We start from the raw sequence: 24227 nt of genomic DNA, 5'->3' as shown, positions 1-24227 counted from the left end.
TTTAAAGAGATCTAAAATTCTTCCTCTCTCCCCCAATAGTAAATAAGTGAGTATGTCAGGTTAATATTATGGGAAACCAGAAGAGAGCTGGGGATTTGGGGGTGTTTTTTCACCTGCCTTCCATTTATAATTTTGTAGATACAGAACTGGAACAGTGAAATTCTTGCTAAGCAAAAACCTCTTATTGCCAAACCTTCTGCAAAGCTACTCTTTGTCAACAGACTGAAGGGGAAAAAATACAAAACGAATTCCTCCACTAAAGTTCTCCAAGATGCCAGTAATTCTATTGACCACCGAATTCCAGATTCTCAGAGGGTACGTTTAAGTTTTTGAGTATTGTGTTTTGAGTACCAACATTTGGGTTTTCTTGTATTCATACTGAATTTTTAGTAATTTAGACATGTAATATAAAATATCTTTGTATTCATATTTCCCTATCTTTTCTATCTTCTTCAAAATTAGAAATGGTAATTACTGTCTTAGTAGATAAGTTGCTCCCTTGTATTGGACAATAATTATTTTTCTTTTTGTTTTTTTTTCTCGAGATTGAATCTTGCTCTGTCACCCAGGCTGGAGTTCAGTGGTGCAATCTCAGCTCACTGCTACCTCTGCCTCCCGGGTTCAAGCGATTCTCCTGCCTCAGCCTCCCAAGTAGCTGGGATTACAGGTGTGCACCACCATGCCCAGCTAATTTTTGTATTTTTAGTAGAGACAGGGTTTCACCATGTTGGCCAGGCTGGTGTCGAACTCCTGACCTCAAGTGATTTGCCTGCCTTGGCCTCCTAAATTGCTGGGATTACAGATGTGAAGCACTGCGCTTGGCCAATAATTATTTATTTGAGTCACTGTTGTTTGCAAAAATACTACCAGTTATTTCACTGCATTGTCTCCCAGTAAAACCACCCTCTACTCAGCTCAGAAGGCAGAACAAATTAAATTCAGATGCTCAAGGATTTTTAAATATTAATTTAGAATGAAGAGTGTCTGTTAGCATCTACTTCTATTAATCATATTATTGAAAGTGTAATGATAGAATTACAAACTTTTGATGAAAAATGAGCCTGGGCAACATGGTGAAACTGTTTCTACCAAAAAATAAAAAGTTAGCCGGGTATGGTGGTATGTGCCTATGGTCCCAGAGCCCAGGAGGTGGAGGTTGCAGTAAGCTGAGATCATGCCACTATACTCCAGCCTGGGCAACAGAGCAAGACCCTGTCTCAAAAAAATAGAGAAAAATGAACATAGCAAACAGTTTATTTAATTTATTTAGAAATAAAAATATGATGGGTTTACTGATAATCAGTATCAGGGAAATCTCAAATCCAGCTACCCTATAATCTGGTAAAAGGATCAAAGTAAATTACAAAGAAGGTACTTCATATTATCAAATCCATTTATCTGCCAGGCACAGTGGCTCATGCCTGTAATCCCAGCACTTTGGGAGGCAAAGGTGGGTAGATCTTCTGGATTTAAGAGTTCGAGATCAGCCTAGCCAACATGGTGAAAACCCATCTCTACCAAAAATACAAAAAATTATCTGCGTGTGGTGGCACACACCTGTGGTCCCAGCTACTCAGGAGACTGGGGTGGGAGGACTGCTTGAGCCTGGGACGCAGAGGTTGCAGTAAGCTGAGATTGCACCACTGCACTCCAGCCTGGGTGACAGGGGACCCCATCTCAAAAAAAATAAAAAAATAAAATTGGCTGGGCACGGTGGCTAATACCTGTAATCCCAGCACTTTGGGAGGCCAAGGCAGGCAGATCACTTGAAGTCAGGAGTTCAAGACCAACCTGGCCAACATGGCAAAACCCCGTCTCTACTAAAAATACAAAAAATAGCTGGGTGTGATGGCACATGCCTGTAATTCCAGCTACTCAGGAGGCTAAGGCAGGACAATCACTTGAACCCGGGAGTTGGAGGTTGCAGTGAGCCGAGATCGTGCCACTACACTCCACTCCAGCCTGGGCGACAGAGTGAGACTGTCTTCAAAAGAGTAAAATAAATAAAATCAATTTTTCCAGCAATGAGAGCCTTTGAAAAAAAAGTTAACCTTTTTGTTTTAAGTTAGAGATTTCTTTTGTCAGCATTTCATTTATACCTATATCCTTGTAGTGTCTTTTGTCTCAATTTCTTTCCCCTAAGTCTGTGGTATTGTTATAGAATGCCTCGATTTTTATCAGTGGTTTCTTACATAGCTTTTCTGGGATAGCTATGACTAAGAAAATTAAAACTTATGGGGTATATAGAAATTCAGGGATATTTTTGTAGATCTAGAGCAGGACTGGAATTCAAGGAAGTCACGCCTTTGTTCAAAGTTTGGAGTCTTAACTAAGCTCACTTAGCTCAACCGAAAATGCCCATACTTTTGGAGCCATATGTATTTTCACGTTCACAGTCTTGAATTCTAGGCTTTTTTGCTCCTAGGAAAAAGTCTTTTGTTGGTAATTAACACATTTGACTGTGGCTTATGTATATATCATTCCCAAACCTCAGATTTAACATGTTAAAAACTTCTCTTAATCACTCCTGTTTTCCTTGCCCCAGTTAAAGGGATACCATTTACTCTGTCCCTAAGCCAGGAACCCCAGTGTCATGCAAAATTCCCTCTTTCACTAACCACATCAAATCTACTGTGTCCCTCAGATCTGCTCTCACCCTCACCCCTTTTAAAAAATATCTGCTACCCCAGCACTTTGGGAGGCCAAGGCAGGCAGATCACCTGAGGTCGGGAGTTCAAGACCAACTTGGCCAACATGGCGAAACCCTGACTGTACAAAAAATACAAAAATTAGCCAGGTGTGGTGGCATGCACCTATAGTCCCAGATACTCAGGAGGCTGAGGCAGGAGAATCACTTGAACCTGGGAGGCAGAGGTTGCAGTGAGCCAAGATCATACCACTGCACTTCGGCCTGGATGACAGAGCGAGATTTTGAAAAAAAAAAAAAAAAAAAAAAAAAAAAAAAATCTGCTACCATGTCTTAGCCTAGTACTTACTCTCTTACCTAAACTTCAATAGGTACCTGAACTGATCTCCCTGCCTTCATTTATTATCTCTAAACAAAACTGCTCAAAATTGACTATTGCCAGTGCTCATCTTATTTCACATAGGATAAAGTCTACATTTGTTAGTATTGCATACAAAGGCCTCTTCCCTCCTCTATACCTACCCCTACCCTTCAGTTCATCATCAATTGAATACTATTGCATATTAACCAGTATGAAACATCTCTCAAATGTCTACTCATTCTTAAGGAGCTAACACAAATACATGCTATGAAATTTTCCGTTTCTCCTAAAAATTAGTTCTTCTCTCCTCCTCAGGCCCATAACATTTTTTGTATATGTGCCTCTATTATAATACATCATTATGAAAAAATTAAAATAATTACTCATATTAAACGTTGCATTAATCATTTCAGTTTTGAAGCCTTCCAAATGAAGTATAAATATAGATCTTGCTCTCCTCACAAATATTCATTTATTTGAAGTTTGTATTTTTTCAGGGTCTTCAAATCTAAGTATAATAAAAAGACCTTAGAAATCACTATGGTAGGAAAATACCCTTGTTTTCTTTCTTAGACAGCTCTTACAAAGAGATAAGTGTACTTAAATTCCACTGTAGAATGTTTAGAACTGAATGCAGAGCCTGAAGTACAGGCCTGTATCACCAGTGTTTGCATAATTCAGTATCTGTAGTGGTTCTGTTACATCTGAGGTATGTTTCTTTAGCTTTAGAAATACAGGAATTAAAAACTAGAAGTGTTTTTTGTTAGTTGGATTAAAATAAGATTTTATTACTAATATTTGCCATTTTGTATTCTTTTTCAAAATGTCAATTTTCATTTTTAATCCTCATCCTTTACCTTTTGCATTTAAATGCATCATGATGTTCATTGATGATCTAAAAATAATACTGGAATATTCAAATGAACTAGACTTCCTCTCAATATTTTAGAAAATCAGTGCAGATACTATTGGAGATGAAGGGTTCTTTGACTTATTAAGCCGATTTCAAAGCAATAGGATGGATGATCAGAGATGTTGCTTGCAAGAAAAGAACTCCCATACAGCTTCAACAACAACTTCTTCCACTCCCCCCAAAATGATGCTAAAAAGTAAGTCATCTCTGTTTCTCCCCCGATTTTAATAGTTCTCTTTGATATTCTTGTGGTTTATTTCTGAGAATTGAGCTCCCATCATAAGAGATATAATAAATGAGCCTGAATCCAGGTATATCCAAAATGCTGCTATTATACAGTACAAACAAGGTTTTTTCAGTTCCCTTATGTATATCTGTGTTTTTAGTCCAATGTGCTTTCTACTAACTATATTATACTACCTCCCTAGTTTTCTTTGAAAAATCTGTTGTGGAAAATGTGACTGTGAACCAGGTGTGGTGGTGCATGCCTGTAATCTCAGCTACTTGGGAGGCTGAAGTGGGAGGATCACTTGAGGTCAGGAGTTTGAGGCTATAGTGTGCAATGATCGTGTTTGTGAATAGCCACCGCACTCCAGCCTGGGCAGCATAGTTAAAGTCTATGTCTAAAAAATATATAAAAATAAAATCTGATTTTATTTATTTATTTGAGACGAGATCTTGCTGTTAGCCAAGCTGGAGTGCCAGGCCATGATCATAGTCAGTGCAGCCTTGTGCTCCTGGGCTCAAGTGATCCTCCTACCTCAGCCTCCCAAGTAACTGGGACTCCAGGCACACACCACCATGCCTGGTTAATTATTTTTATTTTTTGTGGAGATGAGGTCTTGCTATGTTGTCCAGGCTGGTCTCAAGCTCCTGGCCTCAAGTGATCTTCCTGCCTTAGCCTCCCAAAGTGCTGGTATTCCAGGCATGAGCTACCATGCCCAGCCTTAATATAACTTTTAAAAATAAAAATGAGGAAGAAAAGTAGTTATACATACTTTATGATTATATATAAAATGTCAATATTTCATATCTGGATTAAGAAAGAAAAACGAAGACAGACTAAAGAGGAACCTATGGCTAAGGCTGAGGCTAAGGCCTGGCTGAGTTAGAAAGGACTAAAATAGGTTGCTTATATTTTTCTATTTCAGCTACCAGAAGACTTCTTGTACCATAGACCAAGACTTGCCAGCAGCACTTAACTGTTAGTTTACTAAATGATTTGTATCCAGGGCCTAGAATAAAAAACACTGTCCCACACATCCTGGTCTGAGAAATTATGTAAGAAAAACAGTTTATTCACCTTCTGAAATCTGGTCACATATCTTATAGTTACATTTTGAGTGAGCGTTAAATAGAGAAATATAGCCAAATCTGAATAACCCCCAAGTGGGTCATTTGAAGTACTCTAGGGTTCATTTTTCCCTCCCACCAGTAAAAACCACACCCATCTAGCCAAAGCCCATCCATGTCAGCGCTATAGCAGGAGGGCAGGGCAGGTATTGGGACTGGCAAAGCTGAAAAGATCTAGGTATATATAATAAATGTGCTTAGGGGGTTTTTTTGTTTTTTTTTTTTAACCTTTGCCTTTCTTCTTCTGTTGTTAGCATCATCTGTTCCTGTTGTATCCCCCAACACGGATGAGTTTTTAGATCTTCTTGCCAGCTCACAGAGCCGTCGTCTGGATGACCAGAGGGCCAGTTTCAGTAATTTGCCAGGGCTTCGTCTAACACAAAACAACAGCCAGTCGGTACTTAGCCACCTGATGACTAATGACAACAAAGAGGCTGATGAAGATTTCTTTGACATCCTTGTAAAATGTCAAGTATGTCTGTATGTTTTTTTCATTCTGCATACAGCTCAGATGCCACTGAGAACATTGGCAGTGTTATAATTCTCATTCAGGAAGGGCTTGTTTTTTATTAGAGAGTTGTTATTGTCCCTCATTCAGTAAAAAATTATTGAACACCAATTATGTTTCAGGTGCTATTCTAGGCATTGAGGACACACTTGATTTTTAAAGGATCTTACATTTTAGGAGAGACAAGTGCGTGTGTGTGTGTTTGTGTGTATATATATATAGAGAGAGAGGGAGTGTGTGTGTATGTGTGTTGTATTAGGTAATATACTTGCTATGAAGAACTTTAAAGGAGGATAAAGGGGTAGTGGGTAAGCGAAGGTGTTGGTGGTAGGGGGAGTGTCTGTTTTAGGTAGGGTGGTTAGAGAACACCTTTTTGGATTGTCCTTTGAACAGAGACCTGAATGCAGTGAAGCAGTCAGCCATGTGACTATCTAGAGTATTCCATGCAGAGGCAGCAAGTCCCCTCTTGGATATAAAAGCTTAGCCAGTTCAAGGAATGGCAAATGTGACTGGCATGGGATGGGTAGGGGAAGGGAAGAGTCGCACAAAATGAGGATGGAGAAGTAATCAGGGCCTAGATCATCTAGGCTCTTGGAGGCCATGATAAAGTCTTGTGTTTTAGATGTATTAAGAAGGTACTGGGAGTATCCTCAAAGAGGATCCTGGCTACTGATGGAAGAATGTAGAGTGGCAAGGGTATTAGTATGAAAACCAGCTAGGAAGATAGTATGGCAATGCAGGCAAAAAATACTGGTGATGTGGACTAGAGTGGTAATAGTGAGAAGTAGTCAGTGTAGGGCTACATTATTAGTTATTATATCAGTTATATATTATGGTTAGTTGGCAGGATGTCTTAATAAATTGGGTAGAAGGTTTCAGGGAAAGAGAATCAAAGATTACTTATACCTTGAATAACTGGGAAATGAACAGTTCTGTTTACTGAAATGGAGATGACTAGAGGAGAAGCAAGTTTGGAGACAAAAAGCAAGAGTTCTGTTTTAGACATGTTAAATTTGGTAAACTGTTAGCCAGTTCAAGGAATGGCAGGTGTGACTGGTATAGACAATGAAGTAGAGGTGTTAAATAGGCAATTTGATGTGAAATCTGGAGCCCAAGGGAGACGTAAACTTGGGAGGCATCAGCATATAGCTGGTATTAAAGCCCTGGGAAGAAATTACCTAAAGAATAGGACAGGAAGACTAAGCCCTGAGCATTTCAAAGTCTACTAGTTAGATGGAGGAAGATGAGCTGGCAAAGCAGCAACAGCCAGAGAGTTAGAAGGATACCCCGAGGGTGGGGTGAGGTGTGGTGTGGTGGAAATCAAGTGAAGAGTGTATCTTAAGCAGTGCTCAACTGTGGCAAATGTTGCTAAGAACCTGAGTCAGATGATAACTACTAGATTTGATAACATGGAGATTATAAATAATTTTGAAAGATACTGTTTCAGTGGTATGGTGGGGACAAAGGATTGAGTGGGGTGGGAAAATGGGAAGTGTGAAAGGGGAGATAGTAAATATAGAAAACTTTAACGGGTTAAATGGACCATTAGCTAGAAAAGAAATACAAGGCAAATGTGGTTTTTTCTTTTCTTTTTTGGGGTGATAACATAGTTTACAGGTGGAAACGGTCAAGTAGAGAAGAGTCAGTGATGTAGGTAAGTCTGGGGTAACTGAAGAACACAGTTTTTGTGTAGGTGAGAGAGGGAAAGCAGAGTATGCATTTGGAGATGGGAGCAAGTAGGAATTCTCTCTGGATGCTTTTATTGTCTCACCAAAGAAAGAAGTAGTCATTAGTTAAGACTGGGGTTGGGGAGCCCTACAAATTTGAAGAGAAAGGAAGTGGGAAATAGATGACTTAGAGAAACTGAAACTAGGGGAAAGTATTAAGAATACTGTGCTGTAGAAAGAACCCACCTGAGGTTCACAGTCACGGGAAATAAAACTGGTTGAGTGCAATTGTGTATTTATCCAGTCATAACCAGCTGCTTGAAGCAGAGAGATAAATCAAGACTGATATTTTGCCAGGAGAATGGGATTTAGGGGAGAGAATGGTAGTTGAAGACATGTGCCAGGAAGTGATTTTAATAATGGACTTTAGAATCTAGGCTGTAAGAAGGGAAATAAAGAAATGAAAGGTGTGAAAGTAAAAAGTAGCAGTGGTCCCAGTAGATTCAAGGAATGCTAAAGATACATAACAAACCATCAAGATCTATGAAGCAAAAATTAACAGAATTGAAGGGAGAAATGGACAGTTCTACAAAAATAGTTGAGGAATTCAATATCCTATGCTCATTAATGGATAGGACAACTAGAAGAAGGTAAGTGAGGAAAAGGAGGACTTGAATACACAGTAAACCAACTAGATTTAATGTGCATATATAGCACACTTGACCCAACAACAGCAGTGTGCACATTCTTCTGAAGTGCACATGGAACATTTTTCAGGTCAGTCCATATGTTAGGCCACAAATTCTCAACAGATTTAAAAGATAACTATCATATAAAGTACCTTCTCTGACCCCAAAGGATAAAATAAGCAATAACAGAAGGAAAACAGGAAAAACTCACAAATTTGTGGAAATTAAACACTCTTAAACGACTAATCCATCAAAGAAGAAATCACAATGGAAACTATAAAATAGAGACAAATAAAAATAAACATACAAAAATGTATGGGACACAGCAAAGGCAATGCCAAGGGGGAAATTCATAGCCGTAAATGTTTACACTAAAAAAAGACGAAAGATCTCAAGTCAACAACCTCACTTTACAACTTAAGGAACTAGAAAAAGAAGAACAAACAAAACCCTAAACTAGCAGAAGGAAAGAAAGAAAAATAAAGATTATAGCAGAAATAAATAAAATACAGAACAGAAAAAAAATAGAGAAAATCAATGAAGCCAAAACGTTTTGAAAAATAGATTAACAAAATTGACAAACTTTTAGCTAGATAGACTAATTTTAAAAACATTCAAATTACTAGAAACACAAACTTACCAAGAACAAATGATGAAGAAACAGAAAATACACCCATCGTAAGGAGGTTGCATCAGTAATCAAAAACCTCTTGATAAAAGCCCTGGACCTGATATCTTTACTGGTGCATTCTATCAAACATTTAAAGAACTAACACTATGCCTTCTCAAACTGTTCCTTCCAAAAACTGAAAATAAAGGAACACTTCATAACTCATTCTATGAGGCCAGTATTGCCAATACCAAAGCCAGACAGACACTAGAAGAAAAGTACAGACCAATATCCTTCATGAATCCAGATCAAAAATCAACAAAATACTACAATCCAAATTCAGCAGCACATCAAAAGGATTTTACAACATGACCAAGTGGGATTTATTCCTAGGATACAAGGATTGATTGTTCAACATGTGAAAATCAATCAATGTAACACATAAACAGAATAAAGGGAAAAAACACATATAGGAAAAAAAAATGACAAAATTCAAAACTCTTTCATGATAAAAACTTAAAAATTAGCAACAGTAGGAAACTACCAGAACATAGTAAAAGCCATATACGAAACATGCACCGCTGACATCATACTCAATGGTGACAGACTGAAAGCCTTCCTCCAAGATCAGGAACAAGATCAGAATGCAGGTTTTGGCCACTTTTATTCAATGAGGTACTAGAAATTCAAGCAATTAGGTAAAAAAGAAAAAAAGGCATTCACATAGAAAAGGACAAAATATCAATAAAATTGACAGAGGTAATCAACAAGTTCAGCAAAATAGCATGATACAAAATCAACACAAAAATCAGTTGTGTGTTTATACACTAACAATGAACAATTGAAAAGAAATATAAAATTCCATTTAAAATAGCATCAAAAAAATAAAGTACTTAGGAATTAATCATTGAGGCAAAAGACTTGTAGAATGAAAACCACAAAACATTGCTGAAAGAGATGAAAGAAAACAAATGGAACAATATCCCATGTTCATGGATTAGAAGACAATGTTAAAATTTTGATACTATCCAAAGTGACCTACAAATTCAATGCAATCCCTGTAAAAATCCAAATGGCTTTTTCCCCCTACAGAAATAGAAAATATAGCCTAAAATTCCTAAAATTCATATGGAACCTCAAGGGACTTCCAAATATCCAAAACAATCTTAAGAATAAAGCTTTAGGACTCACATTTTTTTATTTCAGGTTATTACAAAACTACACTAATCAAAACAGTGCAGTACTGGCATAAAGACAGACATATAGACCAAAGGAACAGAATACAGATCCCAGAAATAAACTTTTGCATGTGTGGTCAAATGATACACAACAGGGGTGCCAAGACCATTCCATGGGGGAAAGGATGGTTTTATCAACAAATGGTTCTGGGTAAACTAGATAGCCACATACAAAAAGAATGAAGTTGGACCCTTACCTAATACTATATACAAAACTCAAAGTGGATCAAAGACCTAAGCATCAGAACTAAAACTATAAAACTAAAGAGGAGCATGTGGTGGCTCACACCTGTAATCCCAGCACTTTGGGAGGCCAAGATGAGAGGATTGCTTGAACCTAAGAGTTCAAGACCAGCCTGGGCAGCATAGTGAGACCCCATCTCTATAAAAAAAATTTTTTAATGGCATACACCTGTAGTCCCAGCTACGCAGGAGGCTGCGGTGGGAGGATCACTTGAGCCTAGGAGTTCAAGGCTGCAGTGAGCCATGATCATGTCACTGTGCTCTAGCTTAGGCCACAGAGTGAGACCCTGTCTCTAAAGGAAAAAAAAAAGAAAAGCCTCATGGCATTGGGTTTGGCAGTGATTTCTTGGTTATAAAACCAAAGGAGCAGGGAACAACAACAAAATAGACAAAATGGACTTAAAAACTTGTGCATCAAAGGACATTATCAACAGTAAAAAGGCAACTCAACATAAAATACTTGGAAATCACATATCTAATAAAGGATTAATATCCAGAATATATAGAGAACTCCTAAAACTCAACAAAAACCAACCTGATTCAAAAATGGGCAAAGAACTGGAAGAGGCATTTCTATAGAGATAACAAGAGGCTAGAATATGATCATGGGAGCCAAATGGCTAATGCCGAAGTGAAGGATGAGAACACTCAATCAGAGGAAGTCTAGGAACTGAAGTGCCAAGTGTTGGGTTAATTGGAGGACATTGAAATTATCAATTTATGACAGGAGAAATGAGTGAGCCAGGTATGTGTGGAGGCGGCACCGACTTAGGAGGGCAGTAAATAACTGCATCCTCTGAGGGTTGTGGGATTAAATATTCAGGGATCTATGTGCTTATCACAGTCCCTAACAATGTAGTGGGTATTCAAGTATCAGCTATCACACTTCTATTCTTATTCTTGAGCTACAATGCCAGAAACTGTGGTGTATACTTGTAAGTACATGTATTTTTTATTTGACAAGTAGCATGTCTAATGTAAGACTCATAATACTCAAACTTGAAAGAAAAATTCAGAGACCAGGTATGGTGGCTCATGCCTGTAATCCCAGCATTTTGGGAGGCCAAGGCGGGCAGATCACTTGAGGTCAAGAGTTCAAGACCAGCCTGGCCAACATGGTGAAACCCTTGTCTCTGCTAAAAATAAAAAAATTAGCCGGGTGTGGTGACACATGCCTGTAGTCCCAGCTACTGGGAGGCTGAGGCAGGAGAATCAGTTGAACCTGAAAGATGGAGGTTGCAGTGAGCCAGGATCACACCACCGTACTCCTGCCTAGATGACGAAGCGAGACTGTGTCTCAAAAAAAAAAATCAGTCTGGGCTATTTCTTAACAGATTTAACTGCCTAAGACAGAGGCAGGCAAACTTTTCCTGTTTAGGGCCAGATAGAAAATATTTTAGGCTTTGCAGCCTATATGGTCTCTGTTGCAACTGCCCAACTCTGCCATTTAGTAGGGAAGCAGCCATATAGACAGTATATAAACAGATGTATTGATGGGAAAATGAAAATGACTTCATCTACAGAAGCAGGCATTGGGTTACAGTTTGCTGTCACCTAGCCTAAGACGCGATTTTTTTAAGGTAGTTCCTTATGGGTTTGTACATATTTCTAAAGGTTTGTTAAGTTCCACTGTTGATGCCTGTTAGATTGTAACCTTGAACTGTCATTCTTAGATAGAATTGACCTTGTGTTTTATCTCAGATTTTTTGTGACCAATTATAATTAAAACAGTATGACTTAATATAATGCACTTACTAAACCCATGAAGCAGCTATACCTATATAAGTCATTTTAAAGGAAAAATTTTATGCAGTTTCAGGTTTAAAGATTAATTTATTTCAGAAATCAGGCTGGGAACTAAAGAAAACAATGTAAAAACAAAGATTAATTTCTGAGAAGCCCCAAATAAGTTTACAACTGTGTTTTCTTGGTATGACTGACAGAGATATAACATAGCTTGGTGCTTTCTTTCCCACAGGATGTCTTTTAATCTCTTTCTCATACACTTTTAGGGATCCAGATTAGATGATCAAAGATGTGCTCCACCACCTGCTACCACAAAGGGTCCGACAGTACCAGATGAAGACTTTTTCAGCCTTATTTTACGGTCCCAGGCAAAGAGAATGGATGAACAGAGAGTTCTTTTACAAAGAGATCAAAACAGACACACTGACTTTGGGCTAAAGGACTTTTTGCAAAGTAATGCTTTGTTGGAGTTTAAAAATTCAGGGAAAAAATCAGCAGACCACTAGTTACTATAGATGTATTTTTTTTTTCCTTTCAGAACACGGTAAGGAAACAATCTATTAATTTTTTCCTTAAAAGGAGAATTTATAGCACTGTAATACAGCTTAAAATATTTTTAGAATAATGTAAATAGTTAACCTTCAGTAGTCTATTAAGGCATTACTACTTCTCTGGACACGCGCATGTTTGAGGGTGGAGGTGTCCTGTAAAGGTGCTTCATCATCTGTGATTACTTGGGATGTGTTCTTTGGCAGCTTGTTAGGTTACTTTACCTAGTGTTTGTAAAGTAGGAAGTTAAGTGAATCATAGATTAGAATTTAATCCTCTTATGGAAATAATTTTTTAAAATCTTGACAATGGCATTTTTTTTTTTACACATAACCATGGATGTAGTGGGAAACAATGCTGTTTAGTAAAAATAATGTACTTGATCAATGTAAAAAAGCATATAAAATAGTCTTATTAAAAATCTAGTTTTTTTTTTTTCTCCATGAAAATCTATTTTCAATATTTTTTAGGCCAGTCAGTATAAAAGAAACTCTGCTTCTTGGGCTGGGCATGGTGGCTCATGCCTGTAATCCCAGCACTTTGGGAGGCTGAGGCATGAGGATCGCCTAAGGCTAGGAGTTCAAGACCAACTTGGGCAACATATTAAGACCCCCGTGTCTACAAAAAATAAATCAGCAGCCAGGCGCGGTGGCTCATGCCTGTAATCCCAGCATTTGGGAGGCCTACATGGGTGGATCACTTGAGGTCAGGAGTTTGAGACCTTCGTGACCAACATGGCGAAACCCCATCTCTACTAAAAATACAAAAATTAGCTGGCCATGGTGGCATGCACCTGTAGTTTCAGCTACTTGGGAGGCTGAGGCAAGAGAATTGCTTGAACCCCTGGGAGGCTGAGACTGCAGTGAGCTGAGACCAGCCACTGGAGTCCAGCCTGGGTGAAAAAGCAAGACTCTGTCTCAAAAAAAAAAAAAGAAAAAATATAGCAGGCATGCTGGCACACACCTGTAGTCCCAACTACTTAAGAGGCTGAGCCAGGAGGACCACTTGAGCCCAGGAGGTGGAGGCTGCACTGAGCTTTGATCTTGCCACTGCACTCCAGCCTGGGTGACAGAGCAAGACCCTGTCTCTAGAAAACAAGTATCTTTTGTGTGTTTTGGGCTATTTGTTTAAAATATATATATATTTAAAATGGTCTCTTCTGTTCCATAATACTGCTGTAAAACAAACTTTTCTAAGTTCCAATATAAAAAAACAAAAAACACCATGTGGTTAGGTCAAGAACCTAGGACACATAAATAGAAAACAGATGAAAACTCACAAAAATTAAGTATAAAAGATGTCAGCTAGAACATTAGTTGTCATTAAGCCTTGTCTTCCTTATCCCAGATACTGAAGGCAGTTTACAAGGGGATAACAAAGTAACTGTAGCAAAAGACAAGTATGGGACAGACCAGGGCCTGGAGTAACACTGCATCACAGACTGCAAAAGCCCATGCTTGGAACAAGTTGCCAACTTGTTCCACTCTCCTTGCTTCTGACTGTGCACAGCTGGGATGGGATCTGGGGATGTGGACCCCTATTCTTTCAAAAAGTCATTCAGGTGATTTGGATGGGCAAATAGAAATATTTATCTAAATGGCCAATGTTTTTTAAAGAGAGAGTCATAATCTGGAATTAAAGTGCTCAGCCAAAAAAAAAAAAGTACTAAATTAAAACCTGGATTACATTATGTTTTACGTATACTATAAGGTGTGATGTCCTGGATAGCATTTTAAAAACTCAGGTAAGTTTCATGGGGTTCTTATAAGAAAATTCAGTAAGACAGTATACCAAAACACAATGTAAAAAGTTTATTTTGTGTATATAATAGTTCTTACAGCCTGTAAACATTCAACATTATTCCATTTAAACATTGTTTTTAATAGCTGTCTATCTACCCTGTTCTGATTTTCCTAAAAGCTTCACACTATATAGGCTGGGCACGATGGCTCACGCCTGTAATCCCAACACTTTGGGAGGCCGACAAGGGCAGATCACTTGAGGTCAGGAGTTCGAGACCAGCCTGACGAAACCCCGTCTCTACTAAAAATACAAAAATTAGCCAGGCATGGTGACGCACACCTGTAATCCCAGCTACTTGGGAGGCTGAGGCAGGAGAATCGCTTGAACCCAGGAGGTGGAGGTTGCAGTGAGCCGAGATTGCGCCACCACACTCCAGCCTGGGTGACAGAGCAAAACTCTCAAAGTAAAATTAAATTTTAAAAAAGCTTCACACTATAAACCTTAATTTTAATGACATATTGGCTAGTCAATAAGCCTTATCTCTTTTCTGATAATAAACTGGCCCTGATGTGTTCAATTTGCTTTCATATTTAAGTCTTTCCTGAATTGTTGTCGTCATTCAACAGCAGCTGCACGTTGCCTTGCTAGCTGTCAAAGTAGATTTCATCCCCAAATGGATATCTGTAATGAAAGAATACAAAGGTGAAATTTTATTTAAAATTTTTTAAAAAGAATTTGTTTTTGGATTAAAAGGCATGCAAGCAGCTTTAATTCCACTCACAGTTACAGTCTATCACCTGGGGCATTCACTACTTTTCAGAGTCGGATCACAGTTCAAAAGACAGCTCTCACCTTGGGGTCAGTGTGAACATGTCTTGTCCCCAGAGGACTACTTTATATGCATGGATGTTCACAAATTTATTCTAAACTGCAGGTGTCTGTCAGGATTCATTTGTTATATGCCCTCTGTGTTAAAAATCTTAAAATCCTTTTGCACTTCTTAGAAAAAATAACCTTTCTGATGAAATACTAAAGATGTTTGCAATATTAAACTAGAATATATTAACATGTATAATTTTTTCTGAGACAAGGTCTTGCCCTGTCACCCAGGCTGGAGTACAGTGGCTAGATCATAACTCACTGCCACCTCGCCATCTTCTTCTCTCAGCCCTTCAAGTGGCTGGGACTACAGTTGTGTACCACCATGCCTGGCTAGTTTTATTTTTAGTAGATAGCCTTGAACTCCTGAGCTTAAGCCATCATCCTCCCTTGACCTCCCAAAATGCTGGGATTGTAAGCATAAGCCACTGCGCCTGGCCTAAAATTAAATTGTTACAGGCACATAAGTAACACTTCCTGGATCCAAAAATGTGTATTCTGCATTTCATATTAAAATGAAAAAGCAAGTGCTTGGGATACAAATATCTGCATGAAAATTTAAAGACTTTATTCCTGACTGGTATCATTTTTAGTAAGCAGTTGAACATAACTTGTAGTGTGAATATGGTTAAAACAAAGGACACCTGATGTCTGTGAAATCTTGTAGTGTGAATATGGTTAAAACAAAGGACACCTGATGTCTGTGAAATCTGCTAAGGACAGGTACAAAATTTATGAATTGCTTTTTAAACAGTTTAAAATGAGGAATGCTTTTGATAATAAGAAAGACTAATGTAAAGTGCTGACTGATGTCCTGTCTGCAGTTAAGGAAGACACCCAACTTTTCTTCCTCATTATGGTATTCTCTGTGTACAGATTTCTAAAAATGCAAACTTCCTATGGACAAGACAATATGATCTGCTATAATATAAATTAAGATATGGTAATATGCTACGATTCTGAGTAACATGAAAAATAGGTCTTATAAAAAGCCCATGTACTTCATTTGGTGGGGGAAAAGAATAATGTCATTTTTAGTCGACTGACTCTGTAAAACAGATTACCAATGTTATCTAAATTGCCCTGGCAGTCTTCAGTTTTCTCTAAGTAAACATAAAGTAAAAGTGACAATAAGGATGCAGGCGTAGTAATAGCTGCAGAAAAGATGAAACTACAAAGCCACAATGACCTGTGGGCAGGCTACATAGAGACAAGCTGAGGTGTCAGTCAGACTGATCCTGGTAACGACACTCCATGGCTGCATGAAGATGCTGGAGGCACCAAGTGGGTGGCCTTAACTCTAGTGGATTCCACTAGGCAACGTAAGTTGGTTAGTGGGTTCCTGTAAGTGCCTGTAACAATAAAATTTCTTTTTCAATGTCCCCAATTCAAACTGGTCTCCTTAACTATCCAGAATCAGTGATGCCTGCCATCTGTTCATCTTAAACACTTCCTACTTTATGGGATGTAAATATCAAAGAGAAGATGACATTAAAAGCTTTTCTATACATACATGTGTTTGTTAATTCTAATTGTCAGTAAAAATGTGAATGCTGAAGTTGGCACCTTTGTAGTAATCAGAATACTTGCAGAGAAGAGAAAGAGAGTGAAGAGTATACTTTACAGAGCTCGAAGGAGACTTGAGGCTGTCGTTTGTGCTGGTGTTCCTCTAGCCACAGGGGCTGCTGACCGGATCCTGTCCACGTGGTCCAGCCACACCACTTGTGGGGCTGTATGTGCTGCCTTGGTCTGGGCTGCCCACGGCTTCAGACTTGAGCTGGGCCTTTTCCACTGCAGGTGAACCTTCTGTATTCCCCGATGTGTCTTGGCCAGAGACAGGCTTGGCAGACTGGCTGCTTTCAGTACTGCTTTCTTTCAGTGTGCCTTCCCCCAGGATTCCACCTATCTCCTTGGGCTTTGTATCCAAAACAGGTGATTTCTGCTATAAAGTACAAAATTACATTTTAACTGTTTAATGTAATGTGAAGTCTTAGTAATCAAACATATCTAAAAAGTTCCCACCCTAATCTGTTGTAGCAAGCTCCAAACTCTTTCAAATCCAGGGTCCAGTGCTAAGTTATAATTATGTAAATGTTATTATACCTCACCAAACTCCACTGTACTCCCATGGAGGAGTGGGAACACTTAGGGCCTACTGGGTGGTCTAGTGGCCCAGCTTAGAAGGCGTCAAGAGAATTGGTCATCAGTATTGTTAACTTCTCTAGCCTGGTGAGAATAATTCATCTGACAAATATTTATTGAGCATATATTAAGTTCTAGGTGTTAGGGATACAGCAGGAACAAAATACATAAAACTATTCTCACTGGAACTTATATTTAGGTTAGAAGAAAATCACACAAGTATGATATATATGTTGAATTAAAGAGGCTATGTAAAAAAAGCAGAGAAGATATGACTGCTGAATGTGGGGTGGGCTGGTAGGGACAAATTATAGTTTAAATCAGCGTGGTCTGAAAACGTGATATGGCATCCAGCCAAACTTAAAGTTTTGTAAGTGAAGGAGAAATAAAATCCTTTACAGACAAGCAAATGCTGAGAGATTTTGTCACCACCAGGCCTGCCTTACAAGAGCTCCTGAAGGAAGCACTAAACATGGAAAGGAACAACCAGTACCAGCCACTGCAAAAACATGCCAAAATGTAAAGACCATCAATGCTAGGAAGAAACTGCATCAACTAACAAGCAAAATAACCAGCTAACATCATAATGACAGGATCAAGTTCACACATAACAATATTAACCTTAAATGTAAATGGGCTAAATGCTCCAATTAAAAGACACAGACTGGCAAATTGGATAAAGAGTCAAGACCCATCTCACGTGCAGAGGCACACAAAGGCTCAAAATAAAGGGATGGAGGAAGATCTACCAAGCAAATGGAAAACAAAAAAAGGCAGGGGTTGCAATCCTAGTCTCTGATAAAACAGACTTTAAACCAACAAAGATGAGGAGAGACAAGGCCATTACATAATGGTAAAGGGATCAATTCAACAAGAAGAGCTAACCTAAATATATATGCACCCAATATAAGAGCATCCAGATTCATAAAGCAAGTCCTTAGAGACTTACAAAGAGACTTAGACTCCCACGTAATAATAATGGGAGACTTTAACACGCCACCGTCAACATTAGACAGATCAACGAGAGACAGAAAGTTAACAAGGATATCCAGAAATTGAACTCAGCTCTGCACCAAGTGGACCTAATAGACATCTACAGAACTCTCCACCCCAAATCAACAGAATATACATTCTTCTCAGCACCACATCACACTTATTCCAAAATTGACCACATAGTTGGAAGTAAAGCACTCCTCAGCAAATGTAAAAGAACAGAAATTATAACAAACTGTCTCTCAGACCACAGTGCAATCAAACTAGAACTCAGTATTAAGAAACTCACTCAAAACCGCTCAACTACATGGAAACTGAACAACCTGCTCCTGCATGACTACTGGGTACATAACGAAATGAAAGCAGAATAAAGATGTTCTTTGAAACCAATGAGAATAAAGATACAACATACCAGAATCTCTGGGACACATTTAAAGCAGTGTGTAGAGGGAAATTTATAGCACTAAATGCCCACAAGAGAAAGCAGGAAAGATCTAAAATTGACACCCTAACATCACAATTAAAAGAACTAGAGAAGCAAGGGCAAACACATTCAAAAGCTAGCAGAAGGCAAGAAATAACTAAGATCAGAGCAGAACTGAAGGAGATAGAGACACAAAAAACCCTCCAAAAAATCAATGAATCCAGGAGCTGGTTTTTTGAAAAGATCAACAAAATTGATAGACCGCTAGCAAGACTAATGAAGAAAAAGAGAAGAATCAAATAGACGCAAAAAAAAAATGATAAAGGGGATATCACCACCGACCCCACAGAAATACAAACTACCATCAGAGAATACTATAAACATCTCTACACAAATACCTTAGAAAACCTAGAAGAAATGGATAAATTCTTGGACACATACACTCTCCCAAGACTAAACCAGGAAGAAGCTGAATCCCTGAATAGACCAATAATGGGCTCTGAAATTGAGGTAATAATAGCCTACCAACCAAAAAAAGTCCAGGACCAGACGGATTCACAGCAGAATTCTACCAGAGGTACAAGGAGGAGCTGGTACCATTCCTTCTGAAACTATTCCAATCAATAGAAAAAGAGGGAATCCTCCCTACCTCATTTTATGAGGCCAACATCATCCTGATACCAAAGCCTGGTAGATACACAACAAAAAAAGAAAATTTTAGACCAGTATCCCTGATGAACATCGATGCAAAAATCCTCAATACTGGCAAACCAAATCCAGCAGCACATCAAAAAGCTTATCCACCATGATCAAGCAGACTTCATCCCTGTGATGCAAGGCTGGTTCAACATACACAAATCAATAAATGTAATCTGTAATCCAGCATACAAACAGAACCAAAGACAAAAATCACATGATTATCTCAATAGATGCAGAAGAGGCCTTTGACAAAATTCAACAGCCCTTCATGCTAAAAACTCAGTAAATTCGATACTGATGGAACGTATCTCAAAATAATAAGAGCTATTTATGACAGACCCACAGCCAATATCATACTGAATGGGCAAAAACTGGAAGCATTCCCTTTGAAAACTGGCACAAGACAGGGATGCCCTCTCTCACCACTCCTATTCAACATAGTGTTGGAAGTGCTGGCCAGGGCAATCAGGCAGGAGAAAGAAATAAAGTGTATTTAATTAGGAAAAGAGGAAGTCAAATTGTCCCTGTTTGCAGATGACATGATTGTGTATTTAGAAAACCCCATTGTCTCAGCCCAAAATCTCCTTAAGCTGATAAGCAACTTCAGCAAAGTCTCAGGATACAAAATCAAGGTGCAAAAATCACAAGCATTCTTATACACCAGTAACAGAGATCCAAATCATGAGTGAACTCCTATTCACAATTGCTTCAAATAGAATAAAATACCCAGGAATCCAACTTACAAGGGATGTGAAGGACCACTACAAATCACTGCTCAATGAAATAAAAGAGGACACAAACAAATGGAAGAACATTCCACGCTCATGGATAGGAAGAATCAATATTGTGAAAATGGTCATACTGCCCAAGGGAATTTACAGATTCAATGCCATCCCCATTAAGCTACCAATGACTTTCTTCACAGAATTGGAAAAAAACTACTTTAAAGTTCATATGGAACCAAAAAAGAGCCCACATTGCCAAGACAATCCTAAGCCAAAAGAACAAAGCTAGAGGCATCATGCTACCTGACTTCAAACTATACTACAAGGCTACAGTAACCAAAACAGCATGGTACTGGTACCAAAACAGAGATACAGACCAATGGAACAGAACAGAGCCCTCAGAAATAATGCCACACATCTACAACCATCTGATCTTTGACAAACCTGACAAAAACAAGAAATGGGGAAAGGATTCCCTATTTAATAAATGGTACTGGGAAAACTGGCTAGCCATATGTAGAAAGCTGAAACTGGATCCCTTCCTTACACCTTATACAAAAATTAATTCAAGATGGATTAGAGACTTAAATGTTAGACCTAAAACCATAAAATCTCTAGAAGAAAACCTAGGCAATACCATTGAGGACTTAGGCATGGGCAAGGACTTCATGTCTAAAACACCAAAAGCAATGGCAACAAAAGCCAAAATTGACAACTGGAATTTAATTAAACTAAAGAGCTTCTGCACAGCAGAAGAAACTACCACAGAGTGAACAGGCAGCCTACAGAATGGGAGAAAAATTTTGCAATCTACTCATCTGAGAAGGGCCAATATATAGAACCTACAAAGAACTCAAATTTAGAAGAAAAAACAACCCCATCAAAAAGTGGGCAAAGGATATGAACAGACACTTCTCAAAAGACATTTATGCAACCAACACACACATGAAAAAATGCTCATCATCACTGGCCATCAGAGAAATGCAAATCAAAACCATAATGAGATACCATCTCACACCAGTTAGAATGGCGATCATTAAAAAGGCAGGAAACAACAGGTGCTGGAGAAGATGTGGAGAAATAGGAACACTTTTACACTGTTGGTGGGACTATAAACTACTTCAACCATTGTGGAAGACTGTGGCGATTCCTCAAGGATCTAGAACTAGAAATACGATTTGACCCAGCCATCCCATTACTGGGTATATACCCAAAGGATTATAAATCATGCTGCTATAAAGACACATGCACACGTATGTTTACTGCAGCACTATTCACAATAGCAAAGACTTGGAACCAACCCAAATGTTCATCAATGCAGACTGGATTAAGAAAATGTGGCACATATACACCATGGAATACTATGCAGCCATAAAAAAGGATGAGTTCATGTCCTTTGTAGGGACATGGATGCAGCTGGGAACCATCATTCTCAGCCAACTATCGCAAGAACAGAAAACCAAACACTGCATGTTCTCACTCATAGGTGGGAAATGAACCATGAGACCACTTGTACACAGGAAGGGGAACATCACACACTGGGGCCTGTCATGGGGTGGGGGAGGAGGGAGGGATAGCATTAGGAGATATACCTAATGTAAATGATGAGTTAATGGGTGCAGCACACCAACATGGCACACGTACACATATGCACACACCTGCACGTTGTGCACATTTACCCTAGAACTTAAAGTATAATAAAAAATAATTTAAAAAAAAAAAAAAAAAGCATGATATGGCTAGGCATGGTGGCTCACACCTGTAATCCCATAACTTTGGGAGGCCAAAGTGAGAAGACTGCTTGAGGCCAGGAGTTTGAGACCAGCCTGGGTAACAGCAAGACCCCATCTCTACAAAAAATAAAAAATATTAGCCAGGCATGGTGGTATATGCCTATAGTCCTAGTTACTAGGAAGGCTGAGGCAAAAGAATCGCTTGAGCCCAGGATTTTGAGGCTGCAGTGAGCTATGATCACTGCATTCCAGCCTTGACCACAGAGTGAGACCTTGTCTCCAAAAATAATAAAAATGAGTAAAGGCCTGAAGACAGTAACCATATGATATATGAATGAATACTGTAGAGCGAATGAACAGGAGGTACAAAGGCTCTCAGTTCAAGGAAGAGTCAGGAGCCCTTGTGGCTGAAGTAGAGTGTGCATGGAGGAAGAAGAGGTGACCAGAGAGGTAGTGGATGTGGGGGAAGGGGAGACCAAGGAGGCTTCTAGGCCATTGTGATAACTGGCTTTCCCCTCAAGTGAGACAGGAAGTCACTGGAAGGCTTCTGAGAGAGGTGACAGGTAATTATTAACTATAAAAGCTGGAAGGAGCATCTTAAGGTCTTGTTTTTTGTTTGTTGTGGTTTGGTTTTTTTTTTTTTTTTTTTTTTTTTGAGACGGTGTCTTACTCTGTCACCCAGGCTGGGGTGCAATGGCATGATCTCGGCTCACTGCAACCTCTACCCCCTGGAATCAAGCAATTCTCCTGCCTCAGCCTCCCAAGTAGCTGGGATTACAGGTGCGCACCACATAATGCCTGGCTAATTTTTTTGTATTTTTAGTACAGATGGGGTTTTGCCATGTTGGCCAGGCTAGTCTTGAACTGCAGACCTCAAGTGATCTGCCTGCCTTGGCCTCCCAAAGTGCTGGGATTACAGGCGTGAGCCACTGCACCTGGTCCATCTTAAGGTTTTCTAGATACATGTAGATGTGTTTATTTTTGTATGAACTCTATGGGAAGGGATTCTATAATTTCCCAGATTCTATTATGTTCATAACTATTTCAAAGGTTTAACAGTTGCAACTTAAACATTTCAAATGACAATACAAATTCCTCCCTCAAACAGAAATGGAAATGTCCCTTTAAAAGACTGATAATGGTGAAACACTTCTCACCATTCTACAGATAAAAAGTATAGTCTAGCCAGCCAATGACACCGAAGATTTGGGGAAGCAATGTTTTTGATCCCTGGCCCCAGCCCACTCTTCCATCCAGCTAATCCTTTAGGGCCCTACAGTGCCTTCCCTAGAGCTCTGGGCCTTCAGTGATGCCTCCTCTCTGATCTCTTCAAAGATAGAAATTTCTGTCATGCTCACATGCTGGCTTCCTATGAAGGTTCCTATGAATTACCATCTGTTCTAACAAACTACTGTTAAATTGTATTTTACATAAAAGTTAAATCTAATTTTATTTCTTCTGAGGAAGCTGAACTAACTTTTGACCAGAAAGGGGAGAGACAGAGTGACTATATCACTCATTATATAATTAAGGGTGAAGGGTAAGAGTAAAAACAATCAGAACTCTTCCAGAAGCATTTAGAACCAGTAACGAAGGGACAGCAAAATAAAAGAGTTGCTGACTTACACCGGGTACCACCGTGGGATGCTCTCGTGCCTCTGCGTCTGGTACATCAAATGCCCGGAGCACTTCAGGGCTCTTGTTGCCAGTCTGAAATCTCAAGTCAACATCTCTCTCTCTCAAAATCTCTCTTCTACCCTCATATGTTTTAGCATAAGGGCCTTGCTCAATGGGGCCAGTTTGGCCCCTATAATAGAACTCTGCATCACCTGCCCCACCATCAGGTCTGTAATCAATTTCCTCCTGCCGTCTTCTATCCCGTGGCCGAAGTGCCTGGGGAGGTTCTCTCTCAGGACCGCCTACATGTCTCAGCACATGAACTGATTTGCCAGCACCATAGCAGAAACTCTGTAAGGAAAAGAAATACATTTTCCTGAGGACTTAATGGCTAACCTACAAAAAAGTTATGAGGCATTTTATTCAGAGTGCTAACAAAATTATGTAATTTAACTTACTTGTGGCATTTATAGACATAAACATGTTAATTTGACTTTCATTAGAGACCTCTTCTTTAGATTAATACAAGGCCAAAGTGGCCAATAAAACTTAATAAATCACTGAATATTCAGTAGATATTTTAATCAGCTAGACACATTTTGATTGAACTATAACAATGGCAGGCTGAAGCCTAGGTATTTAAATTAGCAGGTTCTAGTCTGATAATTATTCATGTTTCTAGATTCATGCCCATCATACAAGGTAAATGCTGAAAATATTTAAAGTTGTATATCATTATGTAAACAAT

At 39.0% G+C, this 24227-nt stretch overlaps 2 protein-coding genes across 3 annotated transcripts in view; one reads left to right on the top strand and one right to left on the bottom strand.

Moving 5' to 3' along the window:
* GPSM2 (G protein signaling modulator 2) overlaps nucleotides 1-13428 on the top strand; it is a 54836-nt gene extending 41408 nt beyond the window's left edge. For both annotated transcript variants that reach the window (XM_007977747.3, XM_007977749.3), the window contains 4 exons: nucleotides 139-315; nucleotides 3958-4117; nucleotides 5529-5746; nucleotides 12242-13428. In XM_007977747.3, the coding sequence (XP_007975938.1) occupies nucleotides 139-315; nucleotides 3958-4117; nucleotides 5529-5746; nucleotides 12242-12481 (795 nt within the window). In that variant the 3' untranslated portion in view covers nucleotides 12482-13428. The remainder of the gene's footprint in view (nucleotides 1-138; nucleotides 316-3957; nucleotides 4118-5528; nucleotides 5747-12241) is intronic.
* A 1325-nt stretch (nucleotides 13429-14753) lies between these two features.
* The window catches only part of CLCC1 (chloride channel CLIC like 1), a gene marked incomplete in the record, with an annotated part of 37604 nt that continues 28130 nt past the window's right edge, over nucleotides 14754-24227 (bottom strand). The window contains 3 exon segments of the mRNA NM_001329797.1: nucleotides 14754-14948; nucleotides 16771-17088; nucleotides 23489-23830. Of these exon segments, the coding sequence (NP_001316726.1) occupies nucleotides 16816-17088; nucleotides 23489-23830 (615 nt within the window).

The sequence above is a fragment of the Chlorocebus sabaeus genome, chromosome 20 (genome assembly GCF_047675955.1).
Source record: "Chlorocebus sabaeus isolate Y175 chromosome 20, mChlSab1.0.hap1, whole genome shotgun sequence".
In the NCBI taxonomy this organism is placed as follows: Eukaryota; Metazoa; Chordata; class Mammalia; order Primates; family Cercopithecidae; genus Chlorocebus; species Chlorocebus sabaeus.
The sequence above is the reverse complement of the archived record's forward strand: the minus strand, read 5'-3'. Positions and strand labels throughout refer to the sequence as shown.